Source organism: Odontomachus brunneus, unplaced genomic scaffold, assembly GCF_010583005.1.
Source record: "Odontomachus brunneus isolate Ranch 3 - 2012 unplaced genomic scaffold, Obru_v1 Obru_scaffold_054, whole genome shotgun sequence".
Lineage (NCBI taxonomy): Eukaryota > Metazoa > Arthropoda > Insecta > Hymenoptera > Formicidae > Odontomachus > Odontomachus brunneus.
In genome coordinates, this window is record NW_022639504.1 from 1,182,615 (window position 1) to 1,201,545 (window position 18,931).

General features: G+C 47.0%; 2 protein-coding genes across 5 annotated transcripts in view; one reads left to right on the forward strand and one right to left on the reverse strand.

Moving 5' to 3' along the window:
- LOC116845656 overlaps positions 1-15,909 on the forward strand; it is a 180,662-nt gene extending 164,753 nt beyond the window's left edge. The window contains exon 6 of the mRNA XM_032818628.1: positions 13,180-15,909. Coding sequence (XP_032674519.1) covers positions 13,180-13,191 — 12 coding nt within the window. The 3' untranslated portion in view covers positions 13,192-15,909. The remainder of the gene's footprint in view (positions 1-13,179) is intronic.
- Positions 1-18,931, reverse strand: part of LOC116845649 (3-phosphoinositide-dependent protein kinase 1) — a 429,458-nt gene that overhangs the window by 207,865 nt on the left and 202,662 nt on the right. The gene's annotated exons all lie outside the window — the stretch shown is intronic.

An 18,931-nucleotide genomic window follows, 5' to 3' on the forward strand; every position in this document is an offset into this window, starting at 1 on the left:
CTCTCTCTCTCTCTCTCTCTTTCCTTTTCCTCCTCGATCCCTTTTTCTCTCTTTTTCTCTCTTTTTCTCTCTCGCGCGCGGGCGCGAATGCGCGCGAGCGTGAAGGAATCCACGGGGCTATTTCGAGCGTGGTTCGCGAGCGCGCACGAGACTTTAACGAGCGGCGGCGTGGCCGTTAGTTAATTCGATATACCGGCTAATTGCACACGGACCGACGCGCGAGTTTATCGCCGCTCTGTTTCACGAGAGTAGGAAACTCGCTCGCTTTACTGCCGAGAACGTACGCGAGCCGGATTCCTCGCGTGCCTTTCAAGGTCTCCCGTGATCGCGGAGTCCTCGCGGAGCGGAGCTAAGCGGCGCCGTGTGTCGCCTTGTCGTCGCACAAGCAGGATCGCGTGGCACGCCTAAGAGAGCGTCATGTCGGCTGCACAAAGTGAAATAGAGCCTCGGACGAGTCGGTCGACCGTCCGTTGTATCCGAGCACTCGTGTTGCAGATAGAGTTCATGAAATTGAACGTCTCCTAATCTCTTAAAATGAATCAGTCAAACATTACTGAAAACAGTGAATATACACTGATTGCAGTTATAAGTATGGCACTGAAAGTGCTCAGTACTATACTCATGACTGATATCAATAACTATTCACTGATTCATTTTAAGAGAGTACCTTTTTTTTTGCAAATAACCTTTTCTTTTGCAAATAACTACGATAATTATTCTTTTGTTTCCATTCTAACAATTTCAATCTCGTCATTGTTACAATAGACAGGGCAGAGAAAGAAATCTGAATTAATTCGATTCGAGCGAACAAAAGACGCTGCGCGTTGGTCATGCAAACGTGTTTGCCCGTGATTCTTCCAAATGAGCGATAAAAAAGCGGCATAGACGTGTGCGAGAAAGTGTACCGAACAGATTGCCTTTCATTTCATGTCGCTACGTCGACTAATTCGGGAGTTATAGTCGTTTAAAACCGGCGGCATCGATATCAAGTTTCAGCGTCTTCGAGCGTTCTTGCGACGCTCTCTCACTCTCTCTCTCTTTCCTCGGCGCACAATATTTTCATGCTGCGCTCGTCTGACAAAGTTGAATGACCAATTTAATCGGCCGCCGCGTGACGACGCTTGTCTGGTCCGTGAAGTAGGGGCAGCGAAACGCGATTATTGTTTCCACTCACACGTTGTACGTCTGACCCACAGACTAAGGAATAGGGGGACGCAGTCTAAACGCTTATTTTGGGTTAGAGAGGTATACACTCAGACATGCGGGGGGAACTGCTCGTCGCCATATTAGTTTCTACCAGTTTACACATAGACACATGTCAGTGATATTCCCACGTTCACTGTATGGATATCTCGAGCGTCTGACAAGTTACATAGCGAGTAAGATGTATGAGATAGTGAGTAAGAATTTAAAGGTGCACATATAAAACGATCTATATAGCAATTGAAAATGAACTTGAGACGATCATAAATGTAAGATTCGACTGTAAATGTCGTTTCAAACTCTATTATTTTGAGATTGTGGTCTATTTGACGCTACAAATGCTTCGATGAGTCAAATGGATCCCAATCTTTCATTTCACATGTATGCATTTGATATGGTCTATTCTGTGTGCGATAAGAGACACCAATATGGCGGCCCCCCCCCCCGCCCGCCGCGGACGTGTTTCCCCGCTAGCCCTTGTGCTTCGTCCCCCTATTTCTTAGTCCGTGGTCTGACCTATCCTACAGCGCGCGAAAGGGATAGCGCCGGCCGATCGAGAGAGAGAAAGCAGGTCGATAGAAATGTCAATAACTCCGTCTGCAGATGTCGTAGCGACTTGAAACAAAAATCGTTGGAAAGGGGAAACTACTGCGCTTCCGACGGACGTGAAATTGTCCTTCTATGGAATAAAAATCAAATAATGTGATCGTGTAAGTACAAAAGACATCGTTCTCTGTGCTTACGTCAAGGTAAACATTAATCAAACGATGTATACGATAATTCGAATTCGACTTATACGAGTTAGTTTCATTAGGGCCGAAAGATATGATAGGCACAAGCATCTAATATCTTCATTATTCATGACAACTCAATGCTGTCTGATAAATCGATAAATCGATAAATCGATAAATCGAGCAGAGTAGAGTAGAGTTAGGGGAGCGAAGTAGTATGTATAAGAATTAACAATATCAGTTAATATAGTTTAAAATATGTAACAATAATATTACAAAACAATGAGTTATTACATTATAGAAATTTAAAAGCTAATAGAAGCATTATAGAAAAATTTTCTAACATATATTAGAAAATTGGCAATACAATCTAACAACAGAATATCTTGGTTAATAATAGGTTAGTATAATAGGTTTATATCTTTATATTTTTGGATATTTCACAAATACATGATACTTTTCATTTAATCAATTTAATTTAGTGCTTCTAATTTTTCTGTAACTCATTGTTTTGTAATATTATTGTTACATATTTTACGAAACTATATTACCTGATATTGTTATCTCTTATATATATGTACTATTCGCTATGCTATCCTAACTCTACTCTACTCTACTCGATTTATCGGACAGCGTTGAGTTATCAGGAATAATAAAGATACTAGATGTTTGTGCCTATCATATCTTCCGGCCCTACTAAAACTAACTCGTACTAAGTCAAACTCGAATTATCGTAAACATCCTAATTGAAAACCAATGAGAAATCTGGAACCAATGGAAATTTGGAAATCTTATAACGCGTCAGTTTTATGTTTTCGACAGTTGCAAAGTGCAAACTAAAAGAAAAGCAAAATGATGATAACAACATCTTTATTTCTCATATACAGGGTATTTGGATTTAAGTGTCCAATCGTTTATGTACAGGTAGAATTCATTAGACTGTATAGAAAAATTCTCTGTTATTTTGTAAATCTTATTAGGGTAATCATTGAAATATAATATAATATTAATAAGAGAAAATTACGCATGATGCGGTGTAGCGTAGGTCTGAAGAAATATATTTTGGATTTGTTTCCGAAAGAGCATGTTGTCTGAAGCATCATCTCACAACATCGTACACATTAGTTCGCCGCCAATTTTCTTTTATTAACATCTCGATATTTTAAAATGGTAGAGGATTTTTCGCTCAGTTTGATGTGTTCTACCTGTATACGTGCATTGGTTAGGATTGGTCTGGCTTGTCAGATATCCTATGTATAAAGTATGTTTTTAAAGACCGAGATAGACGTTTTGCGATAAATGGACAAACGTATCTCGTGTTTTTGTTCACGAGCGCTAATGGGGGCCACATCTGGACGTATTCTGTCATTAAACTACGGCAAACAGAAACTATATGAGCGACACTGCTTTTAGCGTTATCTACGGGTCTTGCTTAAGTAGTCTGACGTACGGTAAGTGGCCGTTCTTTACGTAATGGTACCGCTCTCGTACGCGGCATGCCAACGAGTGCCGAACTGTTTAAAATATTAAATTATAAAGGTCGATAGAATTATTCGTGTGACGGGCGGCTTTTACATATGTATGTATGTATGTATATAACGATGAAGTTGTGTGCGAATAGAGCCGAAATTTAGGATCATAAAGCCTCGTAATCGTTCGCCAGGAAAGCGATGATAGAGAAAGCTGACTCACTCTCTGTCACTTATTATGCAGAATTAATTATTACGTAGAAATATTTGTAAGCTTTCTCTCCCTTCATTTTTCCTCCGTCTCTCGGCGTGTTACGACGTATTATGAGTAAAATATTATGTTGACTTTTGACATTCGTATGTACGATGTTTCGGCGCCAAGCTGCTAGTTTCCACGCTCCTAATACGATACCTTTTCTTCCTCCCTCCCTTCCCCCCCTCTCTCTCTCTCTCTTAATTTGAGTAGTTTCTCATACTTACGAGCGAAGCATTTAAAATCGCCAATTAAGTTCCCAATTAGTAGTTCGGCGGCGTCGTTTACATTCTTCGGCTTCGAGCAACGAACGTTTTCAGTCAAGCGCCGCTGGCGGAACGTAATACTTTTATCTGGCGAATTAACACACCAAACGCGGGAACCAGGCGCGGCCAGAAAGTGTACCGAAATATTTATCGGTGAACGGATGCTGGAGCGATCAGGTCTCTTGATAAAAGCGTGCCAAGAGGAGGAAGACAGAGTGAGGAAAAGGAAGAGAGGAGCAAAGAGAGAGAGAGAGAGAGAGAGTAAGGAAGACGCCGCGGCGGAACGAAATTAAATTGTCCGAACGACATCGGCCCCGGCGTTTCTGCCGGGAATATTTATCGCGAACGCATTACGTGTCCGGCGACATTTTTACGAGATGCGCAGCGTCTCGTAATCGCGTCGCGAATAATAGAGCCCGCGGAGAGGAGGATTTTTCCCATGGCGCCGGCCGCTGAGAGACGCGGCGCATCGAAATTAGAGAGAGGTAGGTCGGCGGAATTCGACGAAAACCGTTTTCCTTCGCGGGGATATCTTATCTGGGGAATATTTATTAGTTCCAAAAAATACGAGCGCGCTTTCCTGCTTCGCATTCGCGAGGAGGGACTTCGGAATAGGTGAGAGAGGAGAGAGAGAGAGAGAGAGAGGGAGAGAAGGGTGCGGCGTTCTCTCCCTCTCGTTTAAACGTCGATGATATACTTACTTGTCGACGCACGTAAACTCGAGTAAAAAGCCGCGGATTTGCATGGGATAGATATCGACGTCACGGAATGGAAAATACGAAAAAGAAAAGGTCGACTGTGTGCGCGTTAACACCGCCGCTTTTTCCAGAATTACGTTATCAGATGACGTTAACTAATATTGAAATTGCCGGTGCGTCCCCGTCGCATATACATTTGGTTTTGTATTGCGCAAAGAGTTCGAGCGAATTCACAAATGCGCGAACGCGCCTCGCGCTCTCGTCGTCGTTTCGAATTGGCCGGCAAGAAAAAGGAGCGTGACCGACGAGAGAAAGAGAGAAGAATCGTCCCTATTATCATGAATTAACATACTACTAGAGGCTCCTCTTTGCTTGCAGGATAGATGCCCAATTTATTCGCATTCGCACGCGCGCGTTACTCCGTAGTTCTGATCACCGCGATCGATCGCGCGCTTCCCCCCCTTTCTTTCATAACGATCTAATCGTTCCTCAACGTTCAGATCGCGCGACGACGACGGCCGTCCGGTATCGACGTTCCTCCTCGATTCTTTCCCTCTTTCGTGGGCGCGTCGCACGGTCGTTGCGCGTGACAGCCAATATCTGAAAGTCGCCGTCGCGGCAATTAATGGTATCGGGCTAATTATACAACGAGACGGTGCTTTGCATGGCGAATTTAAGTGGCACGTGGACGCGCAAAGTGCGCACTCGCGTATATCTGAATTCATAACCGCGACGCGTATATCTGCATTTGCAAAAGTAACACAACTACTTTTGGCCGCCATCGTCGACTAAATTACAGTTAAAATAATTATACTTCCAACATGGACGGGAGAGAGCAGTTCTTTCTTTCTCTCTCTCTTTCCTGTTTTCCTTTGCGACGAACTGGCTATTTATCGTTTAGCGTGATCCTAATTTCCACGACGATGACACTGCATTGGCGTAACACGTAGCGCGAGTGTATACACGGTGGAGGCGCGCGCCGAGAATTAACTAATTTCTCTATTGCGGTAACGCGACGCGGCAACTGACTCTTGTTACAACCGTCACGTCGGGATCCTGGCGATTTGTCATCTTCGATCGTGTTTCTTTCTTCGCCCCTTTTCTTCTTCTCTGTCCTTTTCTCTCTTTCCTGCTCGGCTCTGCTGTCCTCCCCTCGTGCACTCGTCGCCGGCGACAGCCGATATCTCGGGGAGAGTTCGCGACAATTAACGTTGGCGCGGGAGTTTTGCGCGCGGAACGTGAGATGCCGCGGGAAACGAGAGAGAACAGCATGAAAATAGAAATTTCGACGACCAAGTCTTTCCTCGAGCCGGTCGGTCGGTTGCAATAAGAAGCGATCGATGAAATAAAACGGCGAGTATCTATCTGGAGGGGCACGTTGTCCCATGTCGCGGACAAAGGGAATTATCGCGAGGAACTGTGCTTTTAATTTCAAAAAGTGTTAAGGTATTCGTGTATACAAGAGAATGGACAGCCTATCGTTCTTTGTTCATCGGACGTAGCGGATCTGCAACGGTATGCGACCGTACTTTTATATTCGCAACGCTGGTCAAAATCTGTTCCACGTTTTTAACATTCCGGCTCGCTCATTGTAGTTTCGAATGTCCTGCTGCGACGGAAGTCCTTCACACGTGCTCACCCTGACATTCCGAACAGCCCGTACTTTATTGCCGGCGCCTCCCTTTCGAAAACGTCTCAACGGTATAAGGACAACGAGGAGATCTCGGAGGCAGAGGAAAACAAAGAAAAAAATATCTGGAAGGATAATACCTCGGCAGGCAGAGTAAGCCGTGAGAAAAAGGAGAAGACGGCCGGACGCAGAAAGAGAGAGAGAATAAAAGAGAGGTGCCGGACGCAGAAGCGGAGGCGGTCCTCTTTTCTTCTAATCTATTGACACAAAGGGTCCCGGCTATGGCACCCTGACGTTCCAGGAAATCGGATCGTTTCAGAAATTCAGCAGGAGCGCGGTGCGGCAGGACCTCCGCGGCGTATAGTAAATTATCGGCCAAAAATGAGTTGTTGTTTTAGGCGCTGCCGCGCGGTCCTCGGCATATCGGCTCTCTTCCCTTCGGGGAGATACGATCAGATAACAACTCTGGTCGCGCTAGTTTGAAGATAAGAATTAGGAGTGGTAGGGAGGAGGGAAAAAGAGGAGAAAAGAAAAACAACGAGAAGAAAAATTGCCGTACGGAAAATTTCCACTCTCCCCCATATGTTCCACGTGGTATATATTCGGCTGCGCGCGCGATATCGGGGGTCAGCTAAGTGCACATTCTCCGGTAGATAGCGAGAAGAAAGGCTTTTTTATCTCACTCGAGGAAGATCCTTTGCGTTATATTTTTCGAAAGACTCCGTAATCTCACTCGCCACCCGCATTTTTCCATCAGCCGCGATAGTCTTATCCTATAAGTAAGAATCCTATAAGTAAGAACGTAAGCAGTAGGCTAATTGACCATCCACACGGAGAAAAATAATTTTGCTCTTTTAGTAAAATCATCGTTGTTACTGCATATTCGTAGTGACATCAAAAAAATTTAGTTGACGTAACTAACTTTACAAATTATTCGTTATTAGAGTAGAAGTAGTTTCGTTGCCAGGATAGAAAAAAAAATTTGTTGAGTGTATTTGTCTCAAGAATCACGTTAATTTAATATTGATGCAAAATAATGTATCCTTAGCAAATTTATTTACTAGAGCAAAACTGCAACTGTTTATATAAATCCATCATGGTTTTTATAGCAAAATAGTTTGTAGATTTCATTCAAATTATATCCAGCAAATAGTTATTAATACTCTTAGCGAATCTTTTTGCTGTCCATATAATAACGAAAAGATTTTGCTAGACCAGCAGAAAATTTGCTGAGCCAGCAAATTATTTTTCTCCGTGCACATAGTCGAGTATTCTCTTTGCAATAGGGAGAGAATATTATAACATTTTTTTCATATAAATTCTTTTCGACTCTACTATATGTTTCTGTCAATAAAGTCTATTCTGTTTAATTTGAGAGGAGCTGCGCTTAGCAATAATCTCTCGGTTATTCTTAAGCGCAATTGTTATATAACAAATTTTTTAATAGCACGTATGAAATGAAAGAATAATCAATTATTGCAAGATGTCGATTTATCCCTCGATTACAAGATTCTGTAATAATTTTTACTATCACATTTTCTCCGTGTACAGGACCAAGAAAATAATCAAATAATTATGATTATAATTATGATAATAAATATTACTGTTGGTTAAATTTTTTCATGTGTGATACTTACTCACTGAGAGTAATGATAACACTGGAATTGCTCACAGGAGATTCCCACTTTGACGACAAGTTCCGCGCGAATTACGTAACAAGTACAACATGCGTATCACCGTATACGACGATACGTACTTGAAGCTCGACGGGACAAGATATACGGTAACTGCCGTAATGAGCAGAAGTTACGTGCGATGAAGGGTGTTGAGGTGAAAATTAATGTCTGACGACGCGCGCAGCCCGGGAGAAATCGCGAGATATGTCCCGAGGGCGCGCGAAAGTACACCGAGGGATCATGTTAATTTTGTGAGAAAGAAAGAAGGAGAATAGCACTCGCGCAGCTCGACTCGGACCGCAGTGGAGCGATATGTCGGCGGACTCGGGAGACTGATCTTGACAGATCAGGTCGTGTTTTGGACACGCATATCGGACGGTGAATATACCTTTCTCACTCTCAATCTGAAAAACACCGGATGCTTGTGCATGAAAAATGGAACTTGGAATTAAAAAGATGTATTTAGCGTGTGTTGCGCGCCCGAGATTAAACTCCAGAGATCCGTATTTTGGATGTATGTTGAACCCGGAAATATGCGTTTCTGATTATCAAGTTGAAACAACGTTCTGTGACATCTTAAGTATAAGAAAAAGAAAAGACGCAACCGGTTAGATGTCGAATATGCAGGCTCAGAATAAGGTCCCAAGGTGTTCTGGTGCGCCAGGACGAACGGCACTTTGATAGCACGGCGGCCGAGGAAACGAGCTTCTGGACGGCATACACGTTTCAGCACTTAATTATCGCCCATCGCTGAATTATTTTCCTCTCATTGTCGACCGACATCGAGGCGACCGGCAATATACCGGAATGATAATCAGTAGTGATTCTCCAGGCGGAAATTGCGGAGAGGTGCGCAGCAGAGGCAGAGAGGAAGCGAACGAGCGTCTCTGGCGCGCGTCGGCACTACCGTTAGCCGTTGACAAGACGATGCATCCTGTCGCAGTGAATCACCAGAAAGGAAAAAAAAAGAAGAAAAAGAAGAAGAGAGAGGAAAAGGGGAAGCACGAAGGTAACTGCTAATAACGCCCGGAAATAATGGCATCCTCACGTCGCGCCGCATTACGTCACGTCCTGTAAACAACGCTTACGATTTGACGATTCCGACGATGGCTCGCGTAATGAGAATAATCGCGATTCAGCTGCGGTTACGCGCGAGCAACGCGAGATCGCGTCCGAAGCGAACGGAAAGGACAGACAGGCGGGAAACGTTTCGAGACGAGGAAGAGCGTTGCGAGTACAGGAGTATAACAATAAGAGATCATTCCTAAATTCAAAGGGATAATGAAAACAGTTTTATGAAAGCAAAATTTGTTTCTGATAATTTCTTTTTTCTAAAATTCTATTGAGTTTTCCATTCAACATTTTCCCAGTGTCTCTTATACGATCTCGAGGATATATTAGCAAAAAATATGAAAGAACTCTTTCCCTGGAAGGGATCTCTTCTAGAACCGTTTCTTACATGAGAGCAAAAATAGCTTTATCACTAGGCTCACCTCTATTATATTCCTTCCAAGTTTCAGAAATTCTCAGAACTTCTCAGAATTTGCAAGTCGTTAAACTTTCCTTGCTTTTTCTATAGCGCGTTTCTCTATTGTTGGTTCCGAAGTATTGAGTAGTTTCTGTCCGTAACTCGCAACATATTCTTCGACGAGAAAGAAGTATTTCTATCGTGTATCTCTCTCTTCCTTTCTCTCTTGGTCGTTAGCCGATAAACGGGAAAGCACGGCGAGCTGCTGAGAGAGACCCGAGATGGGGGGGAAGGAGAAAGAGAGAGAGAGAGAGAGAGAGAGAGAGAGAGAGAGAGAGAGAGAGAGAGATAGAAAAAAAAGCTGGACAGCATGGCACAGAGAGGGAAACGCGCCGCTCGAGAAAAGATCGTTACGTCGTCGGACGTGGAACTGATAATTATTGGGCCGTCCAATGTACGCGTGTACGCGTACACGGCTGCTCGATCGTCCGGTGAAACGTGGCTGCTTGCATTTTAATGAGCCTTCAACTACTCATTGAAAATCCGCCGTCGTAAAGGCACGCGTAACTCGTGGCGCGGGGCCGCCGCTCTTTTGCCCGGCTCTCGGCGGCGGCGACGGCGGACTTCACTTCGCGAACACATCGGAGATTTAGCGTGGCATATTACAAGGCAGAATTCCTCTCGAGGCCGAGGTAAACACATCGATCACACGTCTGCCGACATATTCGCCGTCGTGTATCTCGACGCGCGTTGTTTTACATTATTAAACTTAACACACAGGCGTTCCGCGCGCCTCACGACAGCGCCCGCGAGTCTCTCGTTTCAAACAGCGGACGACCACGCTGCGTTTGATATCATTCGCTCGAGCAAGAGGACGCATTCGCGCGGAGAGAGGAAATACGCGCGCGCTCTCCGCGACCGACCGGCTCTCGAATTCGCGCTCGCCGTTCGTGGAGCGCGCTCACAAACGCTCGCTTTTCGCGCGAGCGGCTCCGCGTTCCGGGAGCGAGGTGCGTTAATACTGCAAATAGCGAATTACGCGCGAGAGAACGGGCATTTACGTGCAAACGAATCGCACGTTCACCCGCGTTGTCATTTCCTCTTCTCGTACGAGTGTGTACGCTTTGTCGAAATGCTTGCACAGAAGAAAAAGAGGGGGGAGAGAGAGAAAGAGAGAGAGAAACCACGACGTCGGCGACGACACTCCAGAAGGAAGTCGGAAGAAGGGACGGCGGTTCTCGAAGGGTCCATTGGGTCTCCGTAACAACGGCTCGTTTTCGTTTCGCGAGATCGCATAGCGGAAGAATGAGCTCGCTCGTAGGCAATTTTTCACGTTGCTGTGAGGGCGACTCCACCTTCTCCTCTGCCGCCGCCGCCGCCGCCGCCGCTGCGCTAACTCGACTGGAAGAAACAATATTTCCCGAAGCCCGAGCATAAACCGCCCATAAATTTTCCGGCCTCGCGCAAACGAGAAAAGAGGTGGCTTTGTATATTGCCGTCGCCTTTCCGTAAACGTAACGAGAAACCTAAACGTTTTCGTGAACGAAAACGAGGCTTAGACGGGCGTGTACGCGACGACGTGTCGTCGGCGTCCAGGGAAACGTACGGAAAGCTTTCGGTGGTGTCAAGTCGGGGTGTCCTCCTCGGCGGGGTCGACGGGTGCGGCCACGGCGGTACCATTACGGTGAGAGGAGCGCGACGCGAGCAGGCACGAAGTCACAGTAATTTGAAGTCGAGTCCTCCACCCTTCTCCACCCTCCCCTCTTCGCGCTCGGGAGAGTCCGTGACCGTGGTAGCAATTATCGGGAATTAAACGTCCGGAGTTCTCCGGACGAGCGACGAGTGTCCCGCGCGCGCTCCGGTGTTGCCGCCAGGTAGACGCAAGAGACGGCCGGGAGTCGGTCGGGAAATTTTAATAAGACTCGGAGTTTGTTTAATAGGGTGATGCTTCCTCCTTTCTCCATCCCTCCCTTCCGCCTCCTCACGCGTGCTCCCTTTCCTCCGTCTTCCTCCTCGCGAAGGAGGGATCGTTAGAGAATAGCCTCTTCGTGACGAAAGTTCGCGCTAGTCACTCTCGAGTGGCGGCGCCCGGAGGAGAGGCGAAATCGATTGGGAATCGCCGAGGTGAGGCGAAACTAGCGATTAAATTGGAATTCGGGAATCACTCGTGGCGGACGCGAGCAGACGTCGTCACGACGTGTCGGAACTAGGTGTCGCACGGAGACGATTCTCGCGATTCGTTCGCTCTTTACAGCCTCCGTTCGGTGAATCGTCGCGAATTGGGACGATATCGGAGCGGCCCTCTCACGAAGCGGAGGTTGTTTATATCCGCCTACACTTTCCTCGAGGGCCTCGAAACCCTTGACTTCCGGATTATGCACGGCGGCTGCTCGTCTTCGACTCCTCGTCGACTCCTCCATTTTTTCCCCATTACCGGCTAAACGCTTACTTCGTTTTCCGACGGTTCAACAAGTGGCAGGTGCCTCTTACACGGATCGAACACTGACATGGAAATACCGAGTCGGAGCGACGGGGTAGGCGCGACCGTGGCTGAAGATAAATCGTCGTCGATTACCATTTAGTTAGGTCCGCCCGCGTGTACACACGGGCTTTACGTGCCAGTCCATAATTCACGAACTCGAAAGGGACACGCTGGTAACACTGGGAAATGGAGATTAGGTCGAGCGCCGTCAAGCGCGCGGCCAAAAGAAAAGAGAGGCGCCGCGGGGCGAGCTTGCCAAACGGTCCCAGAACTCGTTCTCACGTATCGGCAGGAAACGTAGATCTACTCGGAAAATTTATCGTGTACAGGATAACGAGGTTTGCGACCTCGGACTCGGCGTACACGGTTAGATTCGTCGGAGGAGAGGAGAGGAAAAAAAGAGGAAGAGGGAAGAAAGGAAGAAAACAACGAAACGAGTAATCGACGAATCTCTAATGTCGTTTCGTCACGCGAGCGAGCCGGCGAAGTCGCGGGACCATCGGCAGCGGTACGTGGCCCCGCGGATTAGCTCGGGAATTATAAATAACGGCGCGTACGCGCGCGCACCGTGTCCCAGAGGGGCCGCCTTTAATTTTAATGGCGGATTCTCTCCGACCGAAGACCTCCGGTTGATTTTTTTCCGAAGCGAAACTGCGGCGCGGCGAACGGCTTGAGCGCGCGAGGAGTGGGAACGGGTAACGAGATCTTGTACCTCGTATCTTCCTTACCCTTCCGGAATTATAATCGTCCGGGGATTCAACGTGGTCCGTCGAAGAATTTGCAAGAAATAATTTCTCGGCCGAAAACTCTCCAGGGAAAACAGACCTCGCGTAGTTGCATCGTAAAAACAGCCAAACGAATCGACTGAGCGAAACTCGATTCCGGAGTTGTGTAAACTGACTGTCTTGTTTCAGCAAAATTGTTGTGGCTGTTTTGATTTCTCATTTGTATAAAATAAACTCAAAGTTAAATTCAATACACACACAATGAGGCAATCATAAAGCTAAAGCAACGCGTTATATCAATAATCAATCGTCTGACTTGTTTAACCTTTTGTCAGAGGTGGAGCTATTCGTATCATGCAGTTGAACCAACTATTTGATAGTTAAAAAGCATTTACGCCATAGTGTTATACAATATAATGTTTCACTAACTTTTTGCTGTCGACTAAATTTGCTAATTAATATATAAACCCGATTTGGCTTTTACTAGTTTTGATTCGACTGCAATCTGCAGCATATCTGCATCGACACATTTGCATAATCCTGAGATTTAATTTTTTCCTTCTGATTTTCTGTTTCAGCGTACGCGCTGAAGTATCTCTCTCGTCAGGACAAAGGACTCGCGCTTTTGGGACGACCTGTATCACGGCGAGCGCCACAACAACGTTCGCCGGTGAAGTGTTCATCGGCGAGAAATTTACGAGACGAGGCGAGAGACGGGCACCAGCCAACAGGTGCTTTCTGCGATCTCCCTCTGGCTGCGTTCACACGTTCGTACTGACCCTGCCCACGCGGGCCTCTCGGCCGGGCCCTTGCCCTTGATCGCCTCCGCAACGGAATACCGAGAAGTATTCCGATGTTCGGCGGGAAAAAACAACGAGGTAAGGAGGGAGGTATAAGGTAGGTAGGTAGGTAGGTAGGTAGGTAGGTAGGTAGGTAGGTAGGTAGATAGATAGGTAGGTAGGTAGGAAAAGCAAAGCGGCGGATGGGCCGAGGGATTCCGGTCTGAAATAGGAGCGTGTACCAAAAGAGCCGCCGCGAGGAGCCGTGCAAAAGGAAGACGCGGCACGGACGAGGGCGCAGGTATATTCATTCAGAAGATCACCGCGGCATTAAACCCGAGGAGGGCACTCCTACCCAACTTCACCTTTTTAGTTAGGAAGAGAGGACCACTTGAGCGCGGCGAGCAAAAAGTCAATAATGCCTCGCGTGAGAATGGCGCTCGTACTCTAACGCAGAAACGAGTTCCCGCGCGAGTATAATTCAGCAAACGAGCAGTAAAGATGAAATTTTCGGGTTTTTGATATTCGGGTCCCGCGAGATTTCCTCTGGACGGGGAACTTCCGACTTAACCAGAACACGACGACGAATTCGTTGCTATAAAACGAGTTGAGGTCAACGCGCGCGCTGCGACGGAGGACTCGTTGACAGTTGCCTCGCGTTCGCAGGTAAAGGGACGGGACTGAACATCATGCACTTGGAGAAAACATTGTTACAACGAGGCGTGTAACGTCTCTCGAACGGTCTTGCCATGCGGGCGGTTTGTCTCATCTCCGTGACCCATCTTCGATCATCCTGCGAACGCAATACCGAGAAGCGCCCGAGGAGGCGATGGAACGACGAAAGAAAGGGAGAAAAAGGAGAGCTACTCGGGAAGAAAGCTGTATGCGAGTAGGATGAGAACGAAGATGAGGAGGAAGAGGAGATGAAGGAGGAGGTATGTTAAGAAAGAGTAGAGAGAAAGAGAGAGAGAGAGAGAGAGAGAGAGAGAGAGAGAGAGAGAGAGAGAGAGAGAGAGAAAGGTCGAAGGAGAGGCGAAAGAATTCCAGTTTGAAATCGGAGTGCTCGCTAAAAGCGCCGCATCGTCTCGTACCTGGCGGAGACGAGAGAGGGGGCTCGAAGCCGGGCAAGCGAGAAAGAGAAGGAGGCAGGTAGATTCATTCACAAGACCCCCACAGTTTCGACGCGGCGGCCCACTCCGCCGCGCCACGGCCGACGTCGGGCCTGTCGGGTCCCGTTTTACCCTCCTCTTCTCCTCTGCGCCTCTTCTCCCGCTCACCCCTCTGGGCCGGGGACCACCGGTTCTCGCATACCATTCGTCTCCGCGGCGGGGACCACCAACCGACAACGAGTCGAGAAACTCTGCCGGCCTTCCAGCACGTCGTTTCTTATCCGTCTCTCCCTGCGAAGCGTAGACCAAACAAAGGAATCCGAGAAGCGGCCGACGACGTCGGAATTTCAGGAGCCTCTCGCAGCACCCTACCCTCTCCCTCGTCTCTTCTTCCTCTTCCTCTTCATTCCCTCTTCTCTCTCTTTCTCTCTCTCTCTGGCTTTCTCCCTTCGTCGTCTATCTATCGTTGTCTGTCTTTCTCTCTCTACCTGCTTGGCGCTCCGACACCCCTCCCCCTCTCTACCGCCCCTTCAAGTCTCTCGTCTACGGTGTTTACGGCTACCTACGCGCCGCGCTCGTCGTCGTTCGCTTTCTCTCCGTCTGTCCGTTACCGTCGGGAATATCGGTGTTGCCTCCGCCGGCTCGCGAATTGTACAACGGAATCCTTGGCATCCGCCTTGATAATGCACCTCGGCTCGCGCGTTATTCCGCTTTGTTTTATGCGGTAAGACTCGACGTTCTTTCGCCGATTCGCTCGCTCGCTCCCGCACCAGCCGATAAAAATGGCATGCCGTAACGTCGCCAACGAGATTTACGGACCCGCGCGTGAAAGTAACGTTCGATTCGGCGTCTCTGCAGCATATAAAAGCAGCTCGCGGAGAACATTTTTTATATTCCAAAACATTATAAATATAATTTGAAATGACGTGTATATGTACGTGTAAAAGGTCTAATAACATATAATAATAAAATTTTACATACGCACATCACAATCCTGAAATTAAAAATTTTTTGACCGTCCGATTTGTCGTTGACTTGTACTACTTGGATTAGTTTTTTAATATCTCCTCGCTCATTGTATCCTTCTGATACAAATCAAAGCGAACAAGCTGAATTCTTTTCCGGAGATTTATAATTTTGGTATTAGAAAAATATACTGAACAAGAAGAGGTAGCTGTACAGTTAATTCGTGCCACTTCCTCGTTTATGATATTTTCTTGATATTCTCTTGATATTTTCTTGAAATCTGCAAATAGTGAATTCTTGTCAATTTTGAGTTTTAGTATCGGGAGAATATAATGAGCGAAGAGGTAGCACGACTTTTTCTGGCAGGAAATTTGAAAACATTAATTACTAATTTTTAATGTCTAATACCAGTGGAAAATATGAAGAATAGAATTGGTATTCATTGTGGTGAATTATTTACGAAATAGAGACATCCCGCGGAATTGCGGGATGCGTCCGCTTGAAGATTCGCGAACTGTTGCGACTACTCGACGCGCTTCCGAGGAAACGCGATCGATATTCATCCTCCGGATCCCGTAGCGTGCACACATTTATCTACTAGTATCGACTTCACTGCTTTATAGCGTATGACGTTCCATTAAGCGATACACGCGTCGATATATTGTGGTCCAGCTGAAGAGTAATAGCCATCCCACACTGAGAGAAAAAGGATGGTCGATTTAGTTAAATTTATAGTTACTTTTTGCTCCATCCATATTTTTTTATAGTGAAACGATAGCAATAACACGCATCATTAGCAGCAGAGTACTGAATAAAAAAAAAATAGTTTTCTTGACCATCATTATTTCTCTGTGTAGTTATAGTTACAAATACCAAATATATTTTGTTCTTAGTATAAGTACGCGCTGCATTTATGCAAAGTACTACGTGCCTGCACACAGCTACATTCGTATTTTGAAAATACGAATATAGAAAATCATTTTATTGTACAATCTCAATGTGTACAATCCGGGCAATTCTTATTTCTAGATTCTCGCGATCGAGAGCGGGCCGATGGACAAGCCGCACGCTCGCGTTTTCACGTAACATCAATTGCGTCGTTTCACGGCGTATAAAATCCCATTAAGCTCTCAGGGTCGCGACGTGGGATATTTAAGGACACACGCGGCCGCGACGCGTTCCAGGTGATTCCCGGCGAGTCTCGCAATATACATAATGCGATACTCGTCTTCCAGTCGAGAGCGTTTACAGTATGTACATATTTACCTTTTAGTATCAATTTCACGGTTTTATGGAACATGGAATTCCATTAAGCCCGGTCGAGCACCATTGGTACACATCGCGCGCATTAGCCGGGGAAGAGTGGCCGCCGTTAGTGGCCGTTGTACGTGTACGTTATTACATCTCGAGAGCGCGATTCGATGGCCCGGAACGAGAGAGGGTTACGACTCAAAGAAACCGATCCGCTCGACGCGACCACAATGTATATCCCATCTATATGAATATATCTCGGGAAGTCGATATGTATCTCTGCGTATACGTGGTTGCGGTTCTCTCTCCTCTCTCTCTTTCTCTTTCTCCCTCCCCCTCTCTTTCCCTTTCGCGTTCCGTGCCATCGAATTTTACGAGACGCAGGGCCGCGATCAGCGAGATTGAATTCGCTCGTCGCGGAGATTCACAAGCCACCTGACAGACGACATACGACTGCGACAGTGGCGGCTGCTGTTTAGGAGTGCGCAACACCTTTCGCTCGTAATTCGCGAATGAGTCAACCATGGACGTGCGTATGTCCGTCCGCTCGCGAAATCCCCATTAAGACACACGCCCCGGCACGTGCTCGGGAACACGCGTGCGTGCGAGGTAGGTAAGGTAGATAGAATAGGTAGGCAGGCGCGACTCCAGGTGCTTCCGGAAAGCCAGGTACGAGAAGCGCGTATGTGACTTGAATCGGTCTGATAGGGTGTTGAACGCGAGGGAAAGGAGGGTGTCTTTTGGGAGCATTGCTCCGCGATGTCGTCCTTTTCGTGTACACCACAAGGAGACACACGTGCGACACGATGGCTGTATCGCAACGTTTTCGAACGCGACACAGCGACGTCGGGAATATTTATCTCCGCGATCCAAATAGCTAGTCGCTGCCTTGAAGAGTCCTTTAGGATGTTGATTGCCGTGTTAGCTTCTGCTAATTGTATAAAACAATTTTTGTGATAATTGAGTTACCAAAAATACAGTGTAATTCGAGACATTTTTTATCCGTTTGCTTGGCCATGTTCCAAATGCGATTGCATTTTTCAGATGAGATTTATTACATATAAATTAATGAGACGCGATGGTGTCACTGTGCAGGCCACTGGTGACCCGCATGACAGTCAGCGTGCTAAGAAATTTAGGAGCTGTCGATGCACAAGGGTCGATACCTGTAACATGTCACAGGGAGGATATTGAATCGTGGAATGAACGCTTCCTCAGGCCAGATCTGCATTCACCTTCCGCCTTCTCGCTTCGTCATCGCGCATGTGAACACCGCGCGTCGCGCGGTTCCCTCTGGGGTGAAACTTTTAGGGGGATTGCTAGCGCAGCGTGGGGCGTAGCGTGCTGACGTGAAAGCACGCACACACAGAAGATAATCTAGTAGAATATCACAGGGTGGAAGGATTCTAATAACCTAGACTCTTATAAATACCTGGGCTCTTCAGCAAACTCAACGCCGATTTTCGCTCGCAGCAAATTTCTAAGGAAGGAAGGAACGAAGGCTGGAAGGAAGTAAGGTAAGTAAGAAGGGTTTGTATATCTTGGTAATTAAAACTTCCCCGGGAGCTCAATTTGTGAAGTCAGCATTCCGTACCCGGGAATAGTTGCAAAAGGGCGCGAGCTACGCCACGTGCTGAACTTCCCGTTTTACTTCGCCGCCCCGACTACCACCACGCGTTACTTTAGATCAACATCTCTATCGCGGACGCGGTGCTTTTGCTGCATTATGGGAGTGATGCAGTAATGTTATGAAGAGGGCTACGGCAGGGATAAACGACTGACTGTATTTTCGCGAAGACGTTCGCCCCTTGTCTGCGTTTTCTTCCGAACGATCCGATCGCGCCATCTACGATCGGACGTAAATAGAAGGTACCTTCGCCGTTAAAGACCAGGGTGAGAAGTCATGAGTAGATGTAAAGGTAAAGAGAGTGAGGAAGGGAGAGAAAAGCAAAAAGGGAGAGCGCGAGAACGCGCCGTTTCCTTTACAATCAATGATACAATGAAGCTTGACAGACGACGGTGTCATCTGAAGCGCGGGAAGAAGACACTTTGCAAGGGCAAGCGGAGTGCGACGAGGAGCAGCGGACTCGCCAGGAACACGAACGATGCACTCGTAACGTGCGAAACGAGGGATCGCGTTAAGAGACCCGAGAGGCGCGACCGCAGCTTCTTTACAATCTCGTCTAGACGCCGCGCTGTGCACACGTGGTGTCTGCGGCGTGGTG